The sequence below is a fragment of the Ciconia boyciana genome, chromosome 8 (assembly GCF_034638445.1).
Source record: "Ciconia boyciana chromosome 8, ASM3463844v1, whole genome shotgun sequence".
Taxonomy (NCBI): domain Eukaryota; kingdom Metazoa; phylum Chordata; class Aves; order Ciconiiformes; family Ciconiidae; genus Ciconia; species Ciconia boyciana.
The window spans coordinates 4,405,961-4,430,413 of record NC_132941.1 but is presented as its reverse complement, the minus strand read 5'-3'; the positions used below and the strand labels follow the sequence as shown (position 1 = coordinate 4,430,413).

General features: G+C 42.8%; 1 protein-coding gene across 3 annotated transcripts in view; it reads right to left on the bottom strand.

Moving 5' to 3' along the window:
* Nucleotides 1-24,453, bottom strand: part of ADAMTS17 (ADAM metallopeptidase with thrombospondin type 1 motif 17) — a 201,402-nt gene that overhangs the window by 101,203 nt on the left and 75,746 nt on the right. For all 3 annotated transcript variants that reach the window (XM_072870584.1, XM_072870586.1, XM_072870587.1), the window contains exon 9: nucleotides 1,150-1,290. In XM_072870584.1, the coding sequence (XP_072726685.1) occupies nucleotides 1,150-1,290 (141 nt within the window). The remainder of the gene's footprint in view (nucleotides 1-1,149; nucleotides 1,291-24,453) is intronic.

The following is a 24,453-nucleotide window of genomic DNA, read 5'->3' as shown; positions in this document are numbered from 1 at the left end:
AGAAAGGTCCTTGGGAACTCATCCCTGGCCCCAGGCCTTGAGGCAGAATTGACTATATTCACATTATTCTGAGCTAAACATTTGTCTAAACTATGCCTAAAAATCTGATGGAGACTCAATTCTGCCCTCAGGCTATCTAGTCCAAAGCTTCATGAACCTTACAATGACAGCTAGAAAGTCTTCTATCATGTCTCACTCGAATCCCCCTAGCTGAGTTTTAAGCCCCTGACTTCTTTTCTTTTCCATCACAGACATAAAGGAAAGATTTTTCCCTTTGCTTTCACAACAATCTTTTACAAATTGGAATATCACTTTGATATCTCCCCTCTGTCAGGGACCAGTGATCAGTGAGTTCAGACGCAACTTCTTTTTCAACCTCATGCCTTTAATGTAATAGTAGATTTCCCATTTTCTTTCATTATTTTCCTTTCTCTCCCACCTCTAATCCCCAGAGTGGAGAATTTTCCATGCTGAACCCATTTCTAGCAACAAAAGCACTGGCCACTGTGCCAGACACTGTTCATCAGAGAACTGCACTGTAGGTCTAAGACCGCAATTAGAGAGTTCAGACAATTCCAGTGCTTGCTATAGTACATGAGGCTTAACAAGCAGCAGGACAGAAATCCTTCCTGAACTGTTGAACATGATGAACTGAAATATGGATGCAGTGGGAAAGAAGTTTATAGTGAACTGTTTAAGACCAACACTCACTGAGGGGTGAGAAAACACATCAGAATTACCTCCAGGCAAAATAAAGTTTCCATAAAATAAAAGCTATTTAATAATAATAATGACAGTAAAAGCCACAGCACAAAGCTGGCAGCATCCTTCAACGGAGAAGACTTTTTCAGGCCACCTACACACAGATTTCTGTCATCGCAAACATGAAGGACATTTTTTGTAAAATGAAGGTGATCTGGGATTGTTTTTAAGAATCTATCAGTACCTTAACAACTGCATATAATTTTTCCGCCTCTCTGCAAACCTCAGTTTCAAAGGGGCTACTGTATAGAGACAGATTCAAACTTGCACACCCTAATGAGACATGCACACACTTTTTTTTTAAGGAAAGTTGTTAAGACTTTCACTTTCAAATAACACATTGGATTCTTGCCTGATAGGATTTTTGATAATCAGCATAATCCTTACTTTAGGAAGTTTTCAAGGTCATCGCGGCTGCATGAAGACCAGGAAAGGTCACTTGGGTTCCTGCCCTTCACCCATTCTCCAGACATAATATGAGACCTCCCTGCGCAGGGTTGATGATCATCATCATGGCTCATTCCCATGCTGTTTGATTAAAACAAAACAAGACAAAAAACCTATCAAGTTATGATGTGGGTTTCTCATTTCCCATTGGACTTACTAATGACACTCTTAGCAATTAAGTCGAAAACAGGCTGTACAAATAACACAGAATCATTCACCTACTGCTCTGGGCACCTGTGTAATGAATAAATATAGGTTCCTTGAATTTATCCATCACCTTAATTTCCCGAAGGTTTTAGTATTTGTCTGCTTGAAACTTTTAAATGTGCTTCCTATGGACTTTCCTACCAGGAAATGTAACTATTTGAGGGTTCATGAGAAGTGAACCTGGACAAGTGATGTAGCACAGCTGGAGGATATCTGCTAGACTGTCAAAGGTAGTATTTATTGAAAATTTTGGATTGCTTTCACTAATCTAGTGGATATGGTCCCTATAATCATACTGAAAGAATGGTCAACAAATTAATACTAGAGATGGGCCAATTTTCTTGTTGTGTCAGTGTGAATTTGGAATAACTCCACTGTTAGGAAAAACATTTCTCTAAATTTGTGGTATTGTACAATCTCTCTCTCATCTAACTTTGAAGCTGATCCTTCTTTGAGCGGTGGGTTGGATCAGATAACCTCCAGTGGCCTTTCCAACTTAAATTAGTCTATGACTCTATAACAGCAATGCTCAGATAGGAGGATCAGGCCCCGATTTCTACAAGCACTGTCCAAACAAGCAGCAAGACTGCCCCATGCCAGTCTCAGCAAGAACAGAATGTGACCTACTCAGCAAAAGAAACCATCTAAACAAACAGCAGATTGTGTAGTGTAATGGAGGAACATGGAGGAACTCAAATACATTCAGTGAGGATTTCAAAAAGTATTCAGAAATAGAAAAGTATTACTTTAACCTCCATCCAACTTCCCACTCAGGACCCTTCTATCATTAGTGGAGTCTCTACCATAGGGCTGCTCCAGTAAATCACTGTTCAGAGTAAATCACTGTTCCCACTATAGGAAGGTGAGGCTCCTTGGCTGGAGGTAAGCCTTTGTGAACAGCCCTCATGGTGGCAAAGAAGGGATAAATGATGTGACCAAGTTCACCTGCTACATCAGTGAAATGTCAGAAGTCCTGACTGGTAGTCCTACACTCAGCCCATCATACCATGCTGCCTGGCAGCAAAAGTGAGTTCAGGGTTTTCCATCCTACTTTGAAATGATCATTAAAATAATTTTTTTAAATCGTACGGAATAATAACATTTTGAAAGGTTAACATTCTTCCTTTGATTCCAACATGAAATGGAAAATGGCTTTCAGACAAAAGGTGCCTCGTATGGCCAGTGTCACTTTCTAGAAAAATAAGTCACCATTTTGGGGCTGAAAACACAGATCAGTATGAAATCACTAGGTCTCCAGCTGTCTGGGCTGAGCAAGCCAGGAGCAGTCCCTTTAAATATGGTGTTGGACCCTTTAATCCATGCTATTTCTCTACAAATCAGAGGCTCCTGTTTGCTTTCTGACTATGCTCTTGGCTTTGCTTCTCTCCAGTTTTGGGACTCAACTGTTCAAAGCCTAAACACGACATACATTTCTAGTTGCAATGAACCAAAACCGGCTTCAGCAGTTTGATAATTATGGCTTAGATTAAACCGCCATCTATGCTATTTTTAGCTTAAAGTGAAGATTATATGGTGGAGTCTATTATTTTAGGTTTATCTCCAGGGACATTATTATTTCTAGCAAAACTACATTTAACATAATTTTTAGACTCAGAAGTTCATAGTTATTCTTGTTTTTAAACCTTTGTGGGTTTTGAACACAGCAGAAACATTAACATCAAGCACATTTTGTTTGATGCATGCAGGAATAATTTAACAGTCTATTAGTAACTCTAACTTCAAAACAGTAAAAAGTGAAATTCCTGCTCCACTAAAGTGAATGGGAGTTTTGCCATTGACTTCAATGTAGCCTGGATTTCACTCCAAATATTTTACCCATGTTGTTTCTACACACAGAGAAAACTCTTCACATGCTAGGAAGAAAGTTCCAGCAGTAGTATTCCTCCAATGCAAATAAGCCCATCTAAAGTTCGTATTCGTAAAAGTCCGGAAAGGAAGAGCTAAGTACCATGAAGCAAGGCATGTAAGCTTGCTGGAAATCTTCCAGATGAAAGTTTGCCTGCCCAAAAATGCCAGTTTAGAAGGCTTGTGGGCATGCAGCAATCGTGTTAATTTTTCTAATGGAAACGAGGCAGGTTTCCAAGGTTTCTGTCAGCTTGCCTGCCTTGTGACTACCACAGCGCTGAGACTCAAAGTTGGGTCCTTCAGGTTTCTACTCTGTCAGGGCTTCTGTGGGATGGGACTTGGCAGCACTCCCATTCTGGCAGCTTCCTGAATGGCCTCCTGGTCGGCACCTCAGCTGTTCCACTTGAAAAAGGTGAAAACAAACCATCTTCCTGACTTTCCAAAGTGTTTTAGGCTCCCTGATTTTATCTCTTCCACAGAAGACTAGGGTTTGGTCCAGAGTTCCTTAACTAAGATTAATGCCTTAGCTTTCTGATTAGCTTCATTTATTCTTTGTTAAATTTGTTGAAAGTGGGATTTTTTTGTTGGCAAACTAGAGCAACAGTTACTAATTAGAACATTCCTGTCCTTAACTTTATTTTAAACCTGACCTCATGAAAGATGTCTGCCTAGGAGAAATGCTGAGGCTAACATTCATTACTCAGCTTTGATTTTGCAGAGGTGTTCGAGGCAGATAGAATGTATTTTCTATAAAGACTGAGTGAGAACTCACATCTCAGAGTTATTTACAGGCTTCTTCTGAAAGTCATTCAATTCTTACATGTGTGTAAATCGACACCTTTCTGAATCATTCCCGATTTCTTAATAGAAATTCTTTAAAAAGTTGTAAGCATAAAGGAATTGAGCCTGAGCTACTGGTATAAAGCAAAGGAGCTCTGCTAAGTCAAAAGAACCATGCCAGTTTATATTAGCTTGGGATCTGGCCCCAAGGTACATAGGCAACCTCTACTGGCCTCTGTGATGAGTTTCTGGTAGAACGAAACCAGCAACACCTTTGGAGCCTGTTTTAATTGGCAGTACAGAACTTTTCCCAGCATCTACTTTACCTTACAATGACTCACTTGAGGAAAGGATTAAATGACCCGCAGGACTAAGGCATACCCTAGCATGCTAACACATTCTTTTCTGAAGTTCAAGGGTCTCCAGCTACATCAAAGGGATCAGTTTTTCCTAAACACATAGTAAATGTAATGCCATGCTGATTCTTTTCACTAATGACTAGTCCCCCTCCTTTTAACAGAAATAAATCAGACAGAGCATTAGCATTATGGATTTGTACTAAACAGCACTGCAAGCGCTGATTCAGTACTTTGCATTTCCTTTGTGATCATCTAATCTTACCTGCTATTCAGAAGTTCACATGGAATTAGAAGCAGATAATCAGTCTCTTGAAATATTCTGCCATGGGAAGGAGTTCTATTCTTACATGAACAGATCTTGAAAAAAAGAGCTGATAAGAATGGCTCTTAGATTAGAAGTAGGAATGTCAAAATGGCACCACGTTACCCTGCAATACCACTGCCCTCTGTGCTCTCCGAGTCATAACTGTCCGTTTTATCAGGAGCAACAAACACATGCTGCATGTTACCCTTTACACAGCAAAGCCAGCAGAGCCATTACAGAGGAGCAGGACTCGATTTCCCTTTGTGCTGTTACTACCGCAGTCACTAGCTCCATTCTAAGCACAGGGTAAATTTCAGCCTTCGGTTCATCACAGTCTCCTCCTGAACACAATGAGCTTCCACAAAGGCCAGCAAGAACAGCTTAGACTGTCAGCCCTTAAACTCCCTTCCTTCTATGTTTATTCGGAGTAAGTACAATGGGACTCTGGCTTCTCACTCCACCTTCTTTTCTAATATAAATAATGCATTGGTTATCAGTCAAAGACACTAAGGCGTCACCGAAGGGGACCTGCAGCATATTTATTGTTGCTTATCATATGTGAATCCAGAAACAAGCTGACTGACCAGTTTGAGTTCTGACTGTTAACATAATCACAGCAAAGCAAATTTTATCAGGAGTAACAGGGAGGCAGCAACAACAGATCTTTTTGATGCTGTTTTTTGTAGAATGACACTTTAAAGTAGCATTGCTATGAATAAAAAAATAGTATGAAGTCTCTCAAAGCCCTGGCCTCTTTGAAGTCTGTGCTCCTTTCCAGGACACTATTCTCCGTCAGAGTCTATGCAGCGATCAGAACTGGGTCAGGATGCCAGAATTACACTCTGGGCCTGAGCCGGCCAATTTCTTGTGTAACCCTTTTTAGCTAAATGCAATTAACAGCCATTTGTTTTCCCACAGCAATGCTAAATAAATGCACTTGCTTTGTTTGTTTCGGTCATTAGTGGAGCTTCTCCTCTAGACAGTTAATGTAACTAAACTGCTCTGTTTACCCTTGGTGTGTTTTCCAGTGTTTCCTGTTATTCTTTAATAGCCTGAGCCAAAGCGCACCAAAGCCTGTGGAAAGCCTCCTACTGCCTCCAATGCACTGTGCATTGCACCTCCAAGTTCTTAAGGTCATGTATACAAATATTCATCAGAACCACTATGACTCTCAGTAGGTTTCCTATTAAAAGCCCCAAATCTGAGTTACAACGCCAAGGGCTGGGGAAACTGATTTAGGAGATGCTTTAAATTTTTTCAACAGTTGCAACTTTGTGGCTGGTAACAGACCACTTGAGAAATCCTCAGGATTATTATCATGAACTCCCCCTCTGGTGGGGAGAGATTACGAAGTAGGAGCAAGAGGCAAGTTTAACAGAAAATACCCTCAGCAGTAAAAGAAGAGCTTTTCTTCAGAAAAAGGCAGAAAGAGGGTAGCAAGTGAAAGAAAGAATTATGAAGAAGGGAAGCCTGAAAAAACCACTCCCAGAAGTGGAAACACCATGAGCTTCTGCAGTCCCTCTGTTTCAAATAAGCACTTCAGCTGGCTGTTAATGAGAGCTTCTCCATAGCCTCCCTGTGAAAGCCAAACCATTCCATTTGTCTGCAAATAATTGAGGGTGAGTCAAACGCTGGTTCACTTTAGAAATGAGTGACACTCAGGACTAGCAACACTACCCAAGGTGACCTGGCTGTCACCCCAGCTGCCTATTAAACTTCTGCATGACACACGATTGATTGCTCCCCACACAATGGGCACTAACCTCAAAGTCACCATTTCTCCAAAGGACAGTGAGGCTGTCCAGCTACCAAGAAGGAAATGAGGACAGTGGTCTGTCTCTCACCTCTACAGACAGCGAAATCCAAGGGAGAGTCTTCCTGAAGAATCAACTCACAAAGTGCTGCAACTGTGTAAGCGCAGCAAGACATTAAAAAGGAAGAGCTCCTTGGGGCCACTTGCCCTGCAGACCAACATGGACTCAAAGAATTGAGCAAAGGGCCTGCTACAGCAATGTCCCCAGTACAGAGGGGAACAGGAGAAGGCAGTGATATCTCTTGCTCCAAGTGAAAAGCTCAGTGGGGCCACTAAAGTTTTTTACATTCTTGGCTGATCTTTGTTTGCTGGAAAGCATGTTTTCTCTACCTGTGTTTATAACAGGAGGCTCTCAGCCTGCAGATGTTCTCTAAAAGGCTCTGTTTCTGCAAAGCAACAGTGAATTGCTAAGAGCTATACGCAGTACCAGGAGTTGCATGTCACAGCACGGTAGGTCACTACTGACCTTCTCAAAAGAGCATACGAGAGAAGTGATTCCCGGTGACCCAGCTTGCCATGACTCATCCAGAGGTAATCTAGCATTAACTGCAGAGCCAGTATTAAGCACAAGATTTCTTTCTAAACCTCACTGGAGAAATATAAATGCAAAGGGAGGGCAGACTGGACATCATCCTTGCATAGTGTGAGAGGGAAGGGAGAAGGGGAGCTGTAATTTATGCACTCTGGCATTTCAGTGTGGGCAGGATGACAGTGCCTCATGGAAAGCCTGCTATTTAGACACACTGGGGGCACAAATGCCATCTGTTTATCCATATAAAGGACATAACTGAAGGACAAAATTCCTCCCCCTTCCCACTTCCTATCGGGTCTCCATGAATGGTTGAGAAGGGAGTCCTGTCTGTATAGTCCATCCAATCTCAACCACAAAGGAAGATGCTGGTATGGAGGAGGTTATACAGGGTGCGTGGCTGACAGCTCAGAACATTACACATGGCCATTAAACTCAAATCAATATAGGTCACTAAGCAGAGAACGTACGTCAACAGTTCTCAGCAGCTACTAACTTGGGCTGGATTTGAACCAGCAACTTAGAATTGGGAGACAGTATATCACATAATCAAGCCTGTGGGCCGTCCAGTCCCAAATCGAGTTCAATGTTAGGAATTTTTATTAACATTTGAAATTGAAGCTGCATCACTGGAAAGATGCCTATTTCTGAACTGGTTCAACATGTTTAACATTTCAATATAAAATGCTGATATCTTGCAAGTTATGAGGTTTCCAACCAGTTAAGAATAAAGGCATAACAGAGGCAGAAGTGAAATGGGGTTACTCATTAGAGCTGGAATTATAATAGGAGCTGCAGTGCAAAATGAAGACCGTAAGTTTAAGAGAGTGACCTAGGAAGGTGATGCATCTGCAAAGCAACCAAAGAGAGGCAGAGACAGCCAGAGGGGTCAGAAGGGAGTCCAAGTGAGGCTTGGATGGAGGGCAAACTAACAAATGCTGGGGAGACACGCTGAGGTGAGCTGAGCTGGGAAGGCGGCAATGAAAACAGCTTGCGTAACCTTCTTACAAAAACAACGGTCACTAAGACTGTTGGCTTAATCGAAAACAGGCTTTTTCACCTTGTGCTTTTCAAACATGCAAACACAGTTGCTTAAATGTAACTCGACTATTTCACAAGCTGTCAGGAGGTACTTTGGGGAGCTGCGATGAAGAGGGGGAGATGACCCTACTTAAAGCATTTGAAGTAATTAAAGATGGTCATTATGTACATAATGTTATCTAGAACAGGGGTGTTCAGGATGGGTGCTGAGCTATTGTTTTGTTTTGGTTTTTTATTGTCAGAAGAGACAACATTTAAAGGGAGCCATGACTACTGGACTCTTGGTTTTATAACCAAGTTTATGTCACTCTCCAATAATGAAGTAACCAGATATTTTATATGGTTATCTACTCATCAAACAGCCAAGAAGTCAACAACAGCGAGTGAGAACACACAAACGCCTATGGTGAATAACAGTGTGGAAAGCTGTGGTTTATTCAGCTGCATGACAGATCCAGCCCTTTATGATATGGTTTTCATTTAAAAAGAATTAGTTCTTTTGCCATGGAATCTGGAAGGCAGAAAGTATGAGCTTGTGCTGCAAGGGACAGATAGCACACATGAGAGCCTGACATGGCAGGAACAGGCAGTGTGGCCTTTTACTTGCCCAAACATTTAATCTAAAAGCTTGCTGCCAACATGGTCCTAGATACTTGTAACAGAGCTGGCCAAACCTCACTGACATTGACAACAGTCCTTTTATATGGTTTGATGGAAGTTAGACCAGGGCCATGAAGAACAGGGTGAATCATCTTATGATCTTCTCCGCAGCAATAATATCACATGCTCACACTATTGACTATTTTTTCCAGCGGATATTTGCTCACGTGATTCTCTCGAGAATCCTTGCCTCTTCTACAGAGTGGCTGATTCACAGCAGGGCAGGCATTGCCTGATGTATTCCAAGACTTTTGGTAAGATGCAGGAATCCAGCTGCAATGCAACTGAACACTTACCGTTCCGATGGCCTGCCTCCACTGCATCTAATTTGTAGGACGTGGTCCCAGCATAGCAACCTTTTCGTGAAAAAGCGTCACAGTGTTTCTGGTAAGAATCAGCAGGTTCTGAGAATGCAGAGGGTAGTGTACCATGTGGCAGAAAAAGGATTGCTCCACCAAACACAAAGTCCTAGACAAAGCTAAAGTTGATCAACATATGCACAAATAAACTCGGTGGAAACTCCACATTGAAAAGGTAGCATTACTTCAAGAAAACATCCCTCTTCTTTCTGATCTTAATGCTCACTCCTTTCCAAGTCCCATGCAATATCTAACACAAATGTCTAAACGTGAGAGCTGTCAACCAGAGTACCTCCAGCAGTATGCATTCAGACTCAGAAAGAACTGTGATTACACAGCATAGTGTAAACCATTCAGTACCAACTCTCTCAGCACAGACAACTCTCTGTCCTGTTCAGAATCCTGTCTCTCTGCAGGAAGACTTTTAAAGATGCAAAGTAAGGTACAAATCCCAGTTATCAGGGGTGAGCATGTAATGGCTGTAACAGCCCACTCCCCTGCTGCATAAGGATTCAAAAGTGGCCATAGTGGTTCAGTCTGATTGTGCTGATGCAGAATGGACTCACCTGAACCTACATAGGCAATGGAGGCACGGGAAAGGTTCATGCAATGAATCCAATCACATGCCAGGGCTAAACATGCTCCTTCTCCGCCCTCACACCCTCCCAACAGGATCAGGAGCTCAGTACACTTATGCCTATAGCAACAATTTCACTATCTTTTGTGTTCATGAGAGCTCACAATGGTTTCCATTCCAGTCTTTCTTTTTTGGCCCTATGGGTCTTAACATCACACAGCATGTAGATTCCTGGCCACTTTACATTCCTAGAGCACTACGCCATCTCCACGACAGTCATCCAGATGCTCAGCATTTCTAAACCCTTTCACATGCTTTGATACATGCCAACAACACACAGAGGCGACAGGTTCCGGAATCAATGGTATCGGTGAAAGTCAAGGATTGCTTTAACAGTCCAATTCCCATTGAAGGGGTGAACACAGATATATCAAAAAACACTCACTGTAAAACATCCGTCAGTGACTCTTTACTGGGAATCACTTCTCTCAAGCTATCAATGAAGAAACGCTGGCTACTTGTCGTGATCACCACAGGGCAAGAATAAAGTTATCTGAGGCCCAAAGGGTAATGTCCCCATGAAAAAGTATGCACTGAGCTGTTTCCTTGCCCTCCACAAGATTGAATCAACTTCTTGGACATAAAAAATGCTCTCTCTCTCACTTGCTTCAGTCTGGTTTCACAAACCAGGGAACTGTTGCAGAAGGAGCACAGTGACTATGTATGAGACAGTGGTGGGCAGAGAAAGACTCTGCTCACTTCTCTTTTCTGGTGAGCAGAGGCTGCTGTGCTCCATCTGTAGCTCCTTGTATGCAGAAAGCACCCTGGTGCATCACAGAAGTAACAGGCTGAAGGGTAACAAGCTGTTTGCTTTCAGCACTGCCTGAAGTGGGTGAGAATGAGACCTCAGAAAATGTGACATGCATTTCCTCAGAAGATGAAAAGGGAATATAAACTGTAGAGTGGAAAAAAGACAGAACCCTGGGATAGCTGGGTGGGATTTCCCACCCACTAGGAAAGAAAGACAAAAGCTCAGTAAGAACGGCTGACAGGTCTGTCACTCAAAGTGTTACCAACCTAAGGGGAAGCTCTTGCATGCAATCACTCGAGTGCACTTTCTTACAACTCCTGTGAAACCAGTGAAAGCCTCCAGTCAACTACATTAATGACTGACGGTCAAACCTGAACAAAGAGATGCAACATGAGACATCCTTAAAAGAAAATGCAAGGAGAAGGGGGAGACAGTGGAGCATATTTGCCAAATATGTGCAACACAAGTAACCACAAACGTCCCACACTCTACCCCATCAGGAAGCCACCCACTGCCGAGCGCTGGGGGAAGCGGGGCAGCCTGGGGAATGCACTGTAGGAGTCAGGAACACTGGCTGCCTTCCCCACACTAGGAGATGAATTCTCCATTCCTGGAGGTGGGAATGAGGAGATGGCCAACATTAAAAGACAAAGAGGTGTGAAGTAACTGTCATATATCTAATTCTACCAGCATCAAGTCTTCTGAAGTCCCCAGACAAGCCAGTGGACACATGCTTTGTGGTGCCCAGAGCAGCAGAAGTCCTTTTCACAGAAAGAAATATTTTTCAGCCTCTTTCTTTTATTCTTCTTTCTTGGTCTACATTGCAAATCACTGTGGGCTTGCAGATTCAGTGCAAGAAGAAATCCATCCTATGTGACCCTCTTACACTGATTCACCAAAATGACAGGTGACTGTAGTGGACAGTAACAAACCTGTGTGCTCTCTTTTGCTTGCAAGAATGAAAAAAAAAAACTGCCTAGAAAAAAAGTTGCACAGGAAATGCATGATCCAATTCTATTAGTTGCAGTTATAATCTAGCAATGGATCGGTGTGCAGTAGTTCAGTTGAAGACATTTGCTTCAGCTGAAGACATTGCAAATTGGACATGGCATTTTCAGTGGTATCCTTGTCACAGCCACTTCCATCACTCAGGAGTGCTCCCCATCCTTACAGAAACTTTGCTTCCAGTAATGCTCCTCCTATATACCAGCTCCCTAAACTCTTGGGATTTTTCATAATGGTGCAGCTGGGAAAATAATTCATAATCCCAGAACCATCTGGCCTTGGCTGTTCATAAATGGTTTTAAAAGCTCAGCACACTATCTCACTTAGTCTCACTCATCTGATCAGCAGGGAGAGACTTGATATCAAACACGAACGTTGCAAATTATGGCTTGGTATCAAAGCAATTTCGAAATGATATGTTTGTTCAGACCAATACTGAAGTGTATTCTTTGGGTAGCGAGCGTGCCTGGTTGCCTACAAATCTCAAGGTTAATGAAGCCAAGTTTGCTTTTGTATTGTCTAAGAATGCCACATGAAGAAAGTAAAAAGCAACTTGAAAAGAGATACCCTTGCTCTGAATAACCTTGGCTTGAACACATTAATGTGAAGACAAATTACAGAGAAACAAAAAAGTCTGTTATCTTCATAAGAAGATATCTCTTTAGAGGGTCTTTAGCTGATAAGAGGTGCAGCATGTATGTAATTTAACTGATGACAGCTTTCTGGAGACCACGTAGGAGTTTTTCTCATGTGATTCTGTTCATTATACTCAGAGGTGCTGCCTGCAATAATGCATTTGGCAGACCTAGTAAGCTTACTTCAACAAACACCATAAAAATTTCAGAATGAGCTGCAGGTATGTATTGTAGTACTTAAGGTATAGAAAGAAAATATGAATACATTTTTCTAAACAAACAAGTTGGTTTTTCTCTTTGAGTGGAGAGAAGCCTCAGGATCATATCTGGATTAGTATTGAAAAGGTGTCAATAACAGAGTGGAATAATGGAGAAAGAGGTAAAAAAATATACCCAATGGAGAGGATGACACTTAAAATGAGTAGATGGGAGTTGATGCTTGTGCACACAAGCAGAAAAGCAGAAGACAAAGTCATTATTATAATGCTCCTGTAGGAAAAACCAGTTTGCCACATTACTTTAAAGCTATTAAACCCAGGCGATCTGCATTTTTATCAAAAATTGACCATTGATGACCATGGTGGCTCATGATGGATACCAGGGAAGAGTTCTGCCCTCTTGGGCTAAATCTATCCCATGTTACATAGCAAGCAGCTTTACTTGAGATAAAGGAGGCACTACACGGGAAAGAATTTACCCATTGAAAGGTGCTAGCGGTTGTGTTTTCGAGAGGAAGAAAGGAAGCTGTGCTTTTCCTTTGAAGGAAAGATACTTTTCCTAAGTATAAAGACTACCTAAACTACGCAGAAAACTGTTTCTAGGGAGCATTTCTTTCTCCTGTCTAGTTTTAATGTGTATAACTGAAATGAATATTTAAAACACTAGATTAGAAAGCTGCCACTTCATTAGCTGTCTCTGGAGTGATGCTGGCAGACAGCAGGGTGGTAGGAAGGGAGCCCAGCTGGTAGCAGGTGGAAGAGACAGGCAGGCTTTGGACTCTCGCTGGCAGGTGAGAGTCAGCTACCAGAGGGTGGACATCAGAAATTTCTGAAAGGTCAAACTGTCCCATATGTGGATAAGATCTGGCATAAAAAATGAGTGTTTCAGTGGACTTTGGAGCAGAGAAAGAAGGTATAGTAAAAAAATACTCATTTTTAAGGCTCAACACCCTAAGCTAATTAGAGCCCATCAGGAAGGAAACTTTTCAAGCAAGTGAGAACAAACCATCATCATCAGACTCCTTTTGCTTTGATTTGTTTTACCTAAACAAGAACAAAAGCAGAAAACTGAGAAAACTGTGGATTATTATTCTCTTTTTCGGAAACTGGGGTTCAAGTAAGACAGAGATGACAAAACTCCCTGCTGGGTCGGATCCAGCAATGGAAAGAGGCCCAGCATCTGATGTAGGGAGGATTTTGCAAAGGGAAAGGGATCAGTGAGAACAAAGAAGGCCTGTTTATTTCGTTTGTCTAGCAAACTCTTTTTGCTGAATTTATTCCCCAACACAACTGTTGGCCAAGAGGCAGCCAACGTTGTTCCACTACAGTGCAGCCTTCCACTGACATAACGGTAAAGGGAACCACATTTTTAGAGGCAATGACATTTCCACTGGTGTTGCTGCTGCTGAGTTACTACCGAAGGCTTTTCCAATTGACAGTCTGGGATTTATCACCTTCCCCAGCTCTGCAGTCATTTTCACCTGGAACCTGTTGAACTCAGCAGGCCAGGCAGACAGCATGGGTTACAGGCTATTGGAACCCAACTGCTACTGGAAAAGTAAATATTTCAGCTAGATGGCTGCCCTTGTATAAAAACAAATGATTATTTGGTAAATGGCACTTGCAAACCTAATATTTCCTGTGTTGGTGTGTACTGTAGAGGTTGCACAATGGGGACTTGTACTGTCCCTGTGTTTTGGGTCACTGGGTGCACAAGGCTGTTGCCAGCAAAGCCAATGAAGTATGAAACCAGAACCCTTGTAGCAGGAAGCATATGCAAGATTTGCCAAATCATTACAGCCCAGCTATTTAACATGGCCTTGGCTTACTCAGCAGAATAAGCCTTCAAAAAGAAAGACATAGCTGGCAAAGCCACAAAGCTATTGATTAAACAAAAATTGTGTTGTCTGGGAGTTTCTAAATGACTGTCGTTTGCCTGTTTGGTACAGTTTTATTATGTTAAGTAAAGCTGTACAAGATGCTCAAAAACAAAGAAATTAGAGGAACTGCAAGACAATGTTGCTTCACTAGGGATTACACAGACATCCTTCACAAAGCGTAGAGTAAAACCATAGAAACCCTTGCCCAGAACCACACTAATGCTTGCCACAAGAGTCCAGAAAGCAATGGGAGGTGGACATTCCCACGCCCAGTTCCAATGTGGTTACATTCCAATACTGTAAATGAACTATCAAACTTGGAAGACACAAGGGTGAGAAAAGATATGCACGATAGAGGGAATTAGCAGGTTCAGCAACCGCACCTGTAAATATCTTGCAGTTTTACATAAAACTAAAAAAACCCACCCCAAACCAGGCCTGTTTTCCAGAGTGTGGCACATTATACTACTCGAACCTCTCAATTTCTCCTTCCCAATCTTCTTTTCCTCTATGTGATTTCTGTATGTGATTTTCTTTATGTGATTTTTCTCTATGTGATATCCTACTGTCCTTGCAAAAACAACTTGCCCAGACAACATTAATACAACAGGGATATTCTGCTTCCGGGATTCAAATTAACTTACTCAGGTATTATGTTGGGTAAACACACCTTTGTTTAGGGGTGGTCCATCGCTACCTCTTCCTCAGGTCAAACCATGCAGAATCTTGCAGAAGTCCCCACTGATTTTTTTAATTTACATATGTTTAGAATCATAGAATGCTTTGGATTGGAAGGGACCTTTACAGGTCATCTAGCCCAACCCCCCTGCAAGAGCAGGGACATCTTTAACTAGATCAGGTTGCTCAGAGCCCCATCCAACCTGATCTTGAATGTTTCCAGGGATGGGGCCTCCACTACCTCTCTGGGCAACCTGCTCCAGTGCCTCACCACCCCCTCATTGTAAAAAATTTATTTCTTAAATGCAGTCTAAATCTGCCCTCCTTTAGTTTAAAACTATTACTCCTTGTCCTGTCACAACAGGCCTTGCTAAAAAGTCTGTCCCCGTCTTTCCTATAGGCCCCCTCTTAGTACTGGAAGGCTGCTATAAGGTCTCCCTGCAGCCTTCTTTTCTCCAGGCTGAACAACCCCAACTCTCTCAGCCTGTCCTCGTAGGAGAGGTGCTCCAGCCCTCGGATCATTTTCATGGCCCTCCTCTGGACCCGCTCCAACAGCTCCACGTCCTTGTGCTGAGGGCTCCAGAGCTGGACGCAGTACTCCAGGTGAGGTCTCACCAGAGCAGAGGGGCAGAATCACCTCCCTCGACCTGCTGGCCACATTTCTTTTGATGCAGCCCAGAATACGGTTGGCCTTCTGGGCTATGAGCGCTCATTGTTGGCTCATGTCCAGCTTTTCGTCCATCAGTACCCCCAAGTCCTTTTCTGCAGGGCTGCTCTCGATCACATCATCCCCCAGCCTGTATTGAAACCGAGGATTGCCCCAACCCAGGTGTAGGACCCGGCACTTGGCCTTGTTGAATCTCATGAGGTTCACACAGGCCCACTTCTCCAGCTTGTCCAGGTCCCTCTGGATGACATCCTGTCCTTCTGCCGTGTCAACTGCACCACTCAGCCTGGTGTCATCTGCAAACTTGCTGAGGGTGCACTCGATCTCACTGTCAATGTCACTGATGAAAATATTCATCACTGCAGTGATGTGGACAGCACTGGTCAGCACAGAACAGCACTGGTCCCAGTATGGACCCCTGAGGGACACCACTTGTTACTGATCTCCATCTGGACATTGAGCCATTGACCACTACCCTCTGGATGCGACCATCCAACCAATTCCTCATCCACTGAACAGTCCAACCATCAAATCCGTATCTCTCCAATTCAGAGCGAAGGATGCTGTGGGGGGCTGTGTCAAAGGCTTTACAAAAGTCCAGATAGATGACATCCATTACTTTTCCCTTGTCCACTGATGTGGTAACTCCCTCGTAGAAAGCCACTAGGTTGGTCAGGCAGGACTTGCCCTTGGTGAAGCCATGTTGGCTGTCTTGAATCATCTCCCTGTCCTCCATGTGCTCTAGCATAGCTTCTAGGAGGATCTGTTCCATGATCTTCCCAGGCACAGAGATGAGGCTGACAGGTCGGTAGTTCCCAGGGTCATCCTTTCTACCCTTTTTAAAAATGGGCACAGTGTTTCCCTTCTTCCGGTCACCAGGGACTTCACCTGACTGCCATGACTTTTCAAATATCATGGAGAATGGCTTGGCAGCTACATCAGCCAATTCCCTCAGGACTCTGGGATGCATCTCATCAGGTCCCATAGACTTATAAATGTTCAGGTTCCTCAGGTGGTCATGAACCTGATCTTCCCTTACAGTGGGAGGGGCTTTACCCCCCTGGTCCGCAACACGTTGTCCATTGACTTGGGAGGGGTGAGGAGAGCGGTCTCCAGAGAAGACCAAAGCAAAAAAGTTGTTGAATACATCAGCCTTCTCCTTGTCTGTTAATACTAGGTCACCATTCTTGTTCATCAGTGGAGGTACGCTTTCTTTAACTTTCCTTTCCTGGTTAATATACCTGTAGAAGCCCTTCTTGTTATTCTTTGCATCCCTTGCCAAGTTCAGCTCCAGCTGCGCCTTGGCCTTCCTGACCCCATCCCTACCCAAGCAGGCAGTGTCCCTATACTCTTCCCAGGTTACCTGTCCCTGCTTCCACTGCCTGTGCAGTTCCCTCTTGCTCTTTAGTCTGACCAGGATGTCTTGACTCAGCCATGCTGGTCTCTTCCCTTCCTTGCCTGATTTCCTGCATCTGGGGACTGAGAGCTCTTGCACTTTATGGAAAGCACTCTTAAAGATCTGCCAGCTCTGTTCTGCTCCTCTGTCCCTGAGGACCGTTTCCCAGGGGGTCCTACTGACTAACTCCTTGAAGAGCTGGAATTTTGCTTTCCTAAAATTTAGGGTCCTGATTATACTCCTCGCCTGTCTCATATCCCTCAGGACTGTGAACTCCACCAATGCATAATCGCTGCAGCCTAGGTTGCCTCCAATCTTGATGTCACTGATAAGCTCACCTGCATTGGTGACCATCAGGTCCAGTATTGCATCCCCTTGGGTAGGGGTGTCTATTACCTGGGTTAAGAAGTTATCCTCAATGCACTCCAGGAGTCTCCTGGATTGCCTACAGCTTGCCGTGCTACTTTTCCAGCAGATGTCGGGGTGGTTTAAGTCCCCCAGTAGGACAAGAGCTTGTGAGCATGAAGCCTCCTGTAGCTGGAGGAAGGAGGCTTTTAGATCTGTATCTGTCTTTGATCTCTGCTTCCTTTTGGCTAACTTAGGACACAGTTTTCAGAAAGCTATTATCAAGCTACTAATATCAAGCTACTTAGGTACATAATAATTTTTTTTGGTCTAAAACAGACCCCTCAGTGTGTTACCAAAAGTGGAAGAACCATCTCCTGAAATTTTAGGCTATACCTAGTTCTCTCTGAAAACCAGAATATGTTATTAAATAATTGCTTTGACTAGATCATACCGATTCTGATGTACAAACATATATGATGAAATAGGCAGTGTTCCATTATGTCCTTTTGGAGTTGTACAGAGAAGGGCAACTTAACTGTGAAAATGTGCTTGCAATTATCTGCAGAAGAAGAATGAAACCTGGGAGGAGGGGAACAAGAAAAGGGAGCCTGGGAACAGAGAGAGACATTCCACAACAGATTTACAACACAAATGGCAGAAAATAAAATTAGCAGCTCCAGGGTGGGTACGGACTGTTGCCAGCATTTTTGGCCAGCCTCAGGGTATGTCTACACAGCAGTCAGTCACTCCCAGTAATCCTGAGACTGCAATATACTGGAACAGTGACATACTCCTGCGAGATTTAAAACGGAGAGTGCTGGCACTTGTAGAATATAGCTGGGGTAGTAACTGCCTGAATCAAAATACCCAGCTACTCAGGAGGTCTTGGTGCAACAATACAGTGACTAGTACCTGAGCTTGCTAGAGTAAAGCTTGCATGGGATTGCCTCTGGCTCCAGTCCTCCTTGGGATCCAACTGACCTTGATTTTCAACCCCTACAAATGCAGACATGTGAGTTCCAACACATTGTCTTTTGCAGCATGGTCAAAACAGCCACACAGGGTTTTACAAAGGCACAGAGGGAACTGCGCCACAGCTCTCCACCACAAGACAGAATCTACATCCAAACAGCCAGCAGTGCCATTGGAGAGGCTTATCCAGTCACAAGACAGATCCTGTCAGTCACAGACTAGATCACTGAGCTGTCACATAAATGGATACTACCCTACAGGCCCACAAGATGGGCACCTCTTCACAAGATCCCTCTCTGGTAAAACATTCATGCACAGGAGTGAATAAGATGCCTGTGGGCATGTGTTAACCTAGAGTCTCCAAATACATGCTGAAATACTACCCCATGCATAGAAGTCTGGCCTCATTTGCAGGACAGGGGGACTAGAGTTAAAATTGAAGTTGTCCAGATAAGCCTGAAACTGACACTTTAGTGCTTCTACATGTTTGATACTGCAACTTTAGTAACATTGGTTTTAATGCCTTTTGGGAGGTAAGAAGTAATCTGGGGACAGATTGCTTCCTGGCAATTAATTGGTGTACTTTTGCAATAGCAATGAAGAAAAACGTTCCACAGAAATTCAGGTCTGGCAGAACCTGCCTGATAAATGTGGGACTAACTCATGTCTCTGCTACACTTCAAACAGCAGTTGCAAGGTCTGCCTTCTTTTCTGTGACTGATCTCGCTGTCAGCACTATAACACTCAAGGATCGTACGGGTTGCTTTGCTCATACTTCTAAAAACCAGCTCTTTACAAATGCTATGAAGAAATCCTTGCATTTGACATCATTACCATGCAGATAGTCAAAAGACCAACACAGAGCAGAAAAAGAAGCTCAGATGGGAGGTTTTTCGAAAAATAGGGTTAATGTTTAAAGTCAGCCAGGATAGAAACCACACTCAGCTGCCTATATCGGTAGAGCCATGCATTCAAGGCTAGACTACGGTGAGCTGCTCTAAACCCTCAGAAAGGGTTGTTATTTTTTTTCTTTCAAAATATGTTCTCAGCTTCCACATCCTGCACCTAAATGTTATAATCCCAGGATAAAATGAGAGAATTTGTAGCAAAGGTCCCTCCATTTTTATATTGTTTCCAGTACCCCTCCCCTTGTGCCACCACCATGATTTGGCTGGCTGGCTCCATTGCTGCTGGCACTGCACTGACTGGAATCACAAAACAGACTGCTTAAGAAAAAGAAACAGTTTTGTATCAGCACAGTGTGCACACTGCAGCACTACCTGACTGCTCAGACCTGTGTGCCATTTACTGTGGTAGTCCTCAGCTTCCACGTGAAACTTTCCATTTTTAAAATGGATTATGACCAAATCTTTATAAATTGCAGGGTGGGGGAGAAGGGGGACTGTTAATTTCCTGTTTGATTCTTAGGAATTAAGCTTGTATGCCTGCACCACACTGGCCTGGCTTTGCCAGTGTAAGTTGTCACAGGGCATTATTCTGTACCTTTTGGATCTGCTCAAGACACATTCCCCTTCAGCCTGCAATATTTTCACATTCTGCCTTACAACTATTTGCATGACAGAATCTCTCTGCTGGGTGCTGCACTAGACAGATCAGGAAGGTAAGTTTATTCACAAGTCTATTAGATAAATATCAGGCCACAAAGGGAACATCCAGAGAGTGCTTTTCCCTTACCTGCAACACCACTATTGCTTGAGACACAACACAAAGGCTGTACTTAATTATGCAGCAAATAATTATGCACCCTAAAGTAATTTTAACCAAGGTACATCTATCAATACTTAACATCTAAAGCATAATTGTTAAGCATAACATCTTAACATAATAATCATATTGGACAGAAACCTGCCGGTTCTAAACTCTTTTCTTGTCTGATTCCAAATGCAGAGCTGTTTGGTTTGTGCACTATAGGCTTTTTACCTTTGGACTCGTTTTTGCACTCATCTGTTTCAGCTTCAAGTTTGAGGCCATGTGGTTTCAGACTGTTGGCAATGGACTGCATGTTGCTTATTGTTAGTTGATTTTGATTCACTTTTTTAAGGGCATCTGACACGGCGTGGCTTCCAGCCATACCACCTCCGGCTATTCTCTCACCATCTAGGCAGTGCCAGGTTCTGCTAGCTCATGAATGGGAATCTTCCCTCCTCACCCAAGCCTGCCCCCCATCCCACAACAGGAAAGCCGAGGCTGTTGAAAGAAACAGGAATGGCAACAAAGCTGGCATTGTTGTCCTGAAAAACCACTGGCTACAACCCACCCGCTTCATTTAGGGGATAACGGATATAAGGATGAATCCCAGCTTTTGTTTAAAAAAACTTATTTGCCTTTTTCTTTGGAGAATGACTTGAAAATGGTAACAATGTCACTGCTGTAGGCAAAAAGAGAACCAGGGGAGGGGAAGTGGCACTATTTTTCTAAAAGTCGTTCAGGGTGGTCTTTGGGGTATGAATCTCAGATCAACTTCACACTGGTGCAGTTCATGGAGGAGGAGGGAAGAACTATTGAGGATCCCGTTGACAACAATAGGGCATTTTCAGGCTCTTACTGATGGAGTTGCCCTGCTAGTCTGAGGAACGATGAGAGTAAGAAAGTGTTCAGCATATTAAGCTGTTTATAATATGAAGACCCTGGACTTATACTTTTTAAGACTTCAGGGACCACTGTGATCTCTGTGTCTTCCCTTTTGTGTAGGTCAGAATACAGTACTCCACCCAGCAATCCCTGGATAAAAACCAGCTAATTGTGGTTACATTAAAGTGTGTTATTTTAAAGGACATCCACTATTGACCATGCTGAATGAAGGAACGAGGCTTGCTGAGAGTCCTGTCTTTTATGGTAAGAAGTTTATGATTTGCAGCCTCATCACATGTTCAGTGGTCTCTACCCTGCCTGTTACCTTTTTGTAACAGCAAAATTCTTCTCCTGGACTCTTTGTAGAAAAAATTGTATCTAAATACAAATGGATGCTCCCTTTGTGTCCATGGACCAGAATTATCACTCCAGATTTGAAGATACAAATACAACAGATTAAAGTTATATCACTCACCCCATCATCAAGCAACAACAACTCTACGGGTTAAACCTGAACTTTTATAGGACCTATAAGCATCACCCTAATGGACCTATTTAATGATGTCTCCATGTTTTCACAGTGCAGCTGTCTGTAATAGTGTTTTTTGCAGTGAGTCCAAATGACATTAGTGGCAGATTAGGAATCTGACAAATCAATTAGTAAACCATTCACTTTTTCCAAAGTCTACATCAGAAACTATCTGTGAATGCCAAACTGGGCTTGTGATCTCTGCAGACATTTGTTAGTCTTAGGGCAAGAAGTAATAAATCTCAGCTTTTCTACACTCATAAGGAAATCAGCCTTCAATAAAGCTCACAATTATGGCTCTCCAAAATTTATATTTTTGCCAATATGGATGTAAGTTTTGATTGATTGGAATTTTTTTTTTTATTATGAAAATTGCACCTAGGTTTCCTTGGTTTTCATTTTTAAACCTGAAGATCACGTCAGCTTCTTTGTCTTCAACTCTGCAATGTGTTTCCTTACATTTCACAGTCACTTAAAAACTACAGTTTTGCTGGTAAAGTGTGCAAACAATCCTATTTGCAGAAGACATGCTTAAACAGGACTGCTCAGAGCATCCTGCTGCCGTTCAAAAACAGACAAATAAGTAGAGGTCTGACACCTAGTAAGGTCAACGAAAAGACTCCTGTTGACTTCAAGGCCAGAAAGGCACCAATAAATTGACCAGACTTTGAAATAAGTAACTAGGCCACTGGTGGATGACAGCATAGAGGGATCATTATGATGCTCAGGTTGGGTCATGAGACAGATGGCATTTTTTCCCCTCTGTTTTGATTTGGCACACTGGAGTTTGATTATGCATTCTTATGGCTGGGCTTAAGCAATGGAAGAGGGGGCAGAAGGGCTGGAGGGCTTGCTCCAGTGTGTGACTCATTGTGAAACAGGCTAACCTGGAACATGTCCCCAAAACACCTGTGGCAGCAGAATCCTGCCAGCAGCTTCCCTAACCTAACCCAGCTAGCTCCTTCAGTTGGAGCCTTACTGGCTCACTTGCCTTCTCAGAGGTACATTCCCCACACCCAGGCACCTTAGGTCCCTAGACTGGCTCTTACACACCCTCCAAGCCCCTCCAGTACTCAAGTACTCTTCCCAGTCTCTCTTGTTTTGAGCCTGTTCTAGTATCTTCTCCCTCAGTAAAGCGGCTCATGAGGCAGCTCTGTTAGGAAATGCAGTCTCCTTTATCATTTGTCCTTCTTCAGCTGCAAACATCTCATTTAAGCTCTCCATCTCTCCCCACAATTGGATCTATGACTCTCCCAAAGCAGATTCTCTGCACGATAGCACACTCACTGTCCAAATCCTCCAGGGTACTGAACCTAAGCCACCCTCTGTCAACTCCTTTAGACATCTCATACCCACCTCTTGAATTAGTTTTCCAAGATGGAGGCAAAGAAAGAAAACCAGCAGAGAAAGGACATTATGGTCTTACCACCAAAATTGCACTCAGAAAAGAAAATGGAGTTTGGTATTTTCTGCAGAAACGGAGAGCTGTATCTGAAAGCATTACATCCCCTATTTATGTTGTGGATTTTTTGCAAGGCATTATTAGAAGGAAGCTTGACAGCTCTGCTGGGAAACTTGGCAAACACCAGGGCAGACCAGTCTCACTCTTTTACACAGCTGGATTTTCTGCAGCTCAAGTATTTTTCCCTCCTGCTCTTGGCCCATCCAAAGATGAGTGCTGAATTTCCCTTAACATTACCCACAGGTTAATTTGTTATTACGTTTAGGCTCAGTTTAACATCTTGGCATGCAATTTAAATAAAAACAAAACCAAATGTCCTTCATTTCTGCTGAAACCACCCTCGGTTTGGCTCACTGCCTTTCGTGTCACTGGAGGGTGAGCAGGAGATTCATTTTCGTCTTGTCATTTTTGGTAGTAACCTAAATATCCTCCATGCAACTTTGAAATACATTGCCATAAACTAATTATTTGTCATGGAATGAGATTGGCCAGAATCTGAACACGATACATTGGCTCTGACTTAGCTGTCAAATACTTGTTACTGTAGGAAAGGAAGATACCACAGACACATAAACGATAGGAGTCCAGAAGGGTGCAGACAAAACTTATGCACAGCTTCTTACTAAAGGAACAATGGTGGGATTTCCCACCTTCCATCCAGAGATGCTAAAGGAAGGAGTACTTGAAAATCGCATAGGTACAGCCCTTGGCCCTGTATAAATTTGTTCCTGGTCTAATTCTATACCTTACACAATCTAACTGTGACACAGTGCAACCAGAGTGATGTCAATGGAAAGGGAAAAAAGCTCATAAGTATTATGAGTAAGTGCATATGACACTTAGCCTGGAAAGCAGTGAATGTGGATGCTGACCTTTGGGTTAACTCATTAACTGCACTAAGACGATGCAGGTGACTCTTCCAGTCAATTTTGTTTTCTTCTGTCCATGGGATATTTACAGGCAGTTTTAAAAAGTCTTCCAAGTCACCTACAGAAACTACCCGGTAATCTCATGCTAAAAATTTCTGTCTGACTAGGAATTATCACATACTTTGCTGTTTTTTCCAGTCAGTGTTCAAAGTGTGTTAGTTAGCTGTGACTAAGCTGATAAATCAAGTTATATGATTTCTTTCTGTTGATCAAATAATACTGCTTAAGGGTATTTCCAGAACCTGATGTTTACAATTTCAGTCACAGTAGATTACTTCACATGAAGAGATGAAACAATTACCAAAGTATTTAACTATTAAAATCCTTGACATAGACACCTGAACTTCAGAGAAAACTTAGCAAGTTCAAAGATTTTGAAGTTGATGTCATTTTTGTGGACCTATGCTAGAGTATAAACAAAAGCAGAATTTGTCTCTAACTACTACCATCAATCATTTAAGAGAATGAAGCCTCTTCTTGCTACTCAAAATCAAAACATAGTGTGGAAAATAGGGAAGGATCAAATAGAAAGATTTATGTGTGCTGAACTGAATATTTACATAAGCCTCCTAAAAATTAAGTTATTTATCAATCTGCTAGATTTATAAAATCATAACAAACATGACA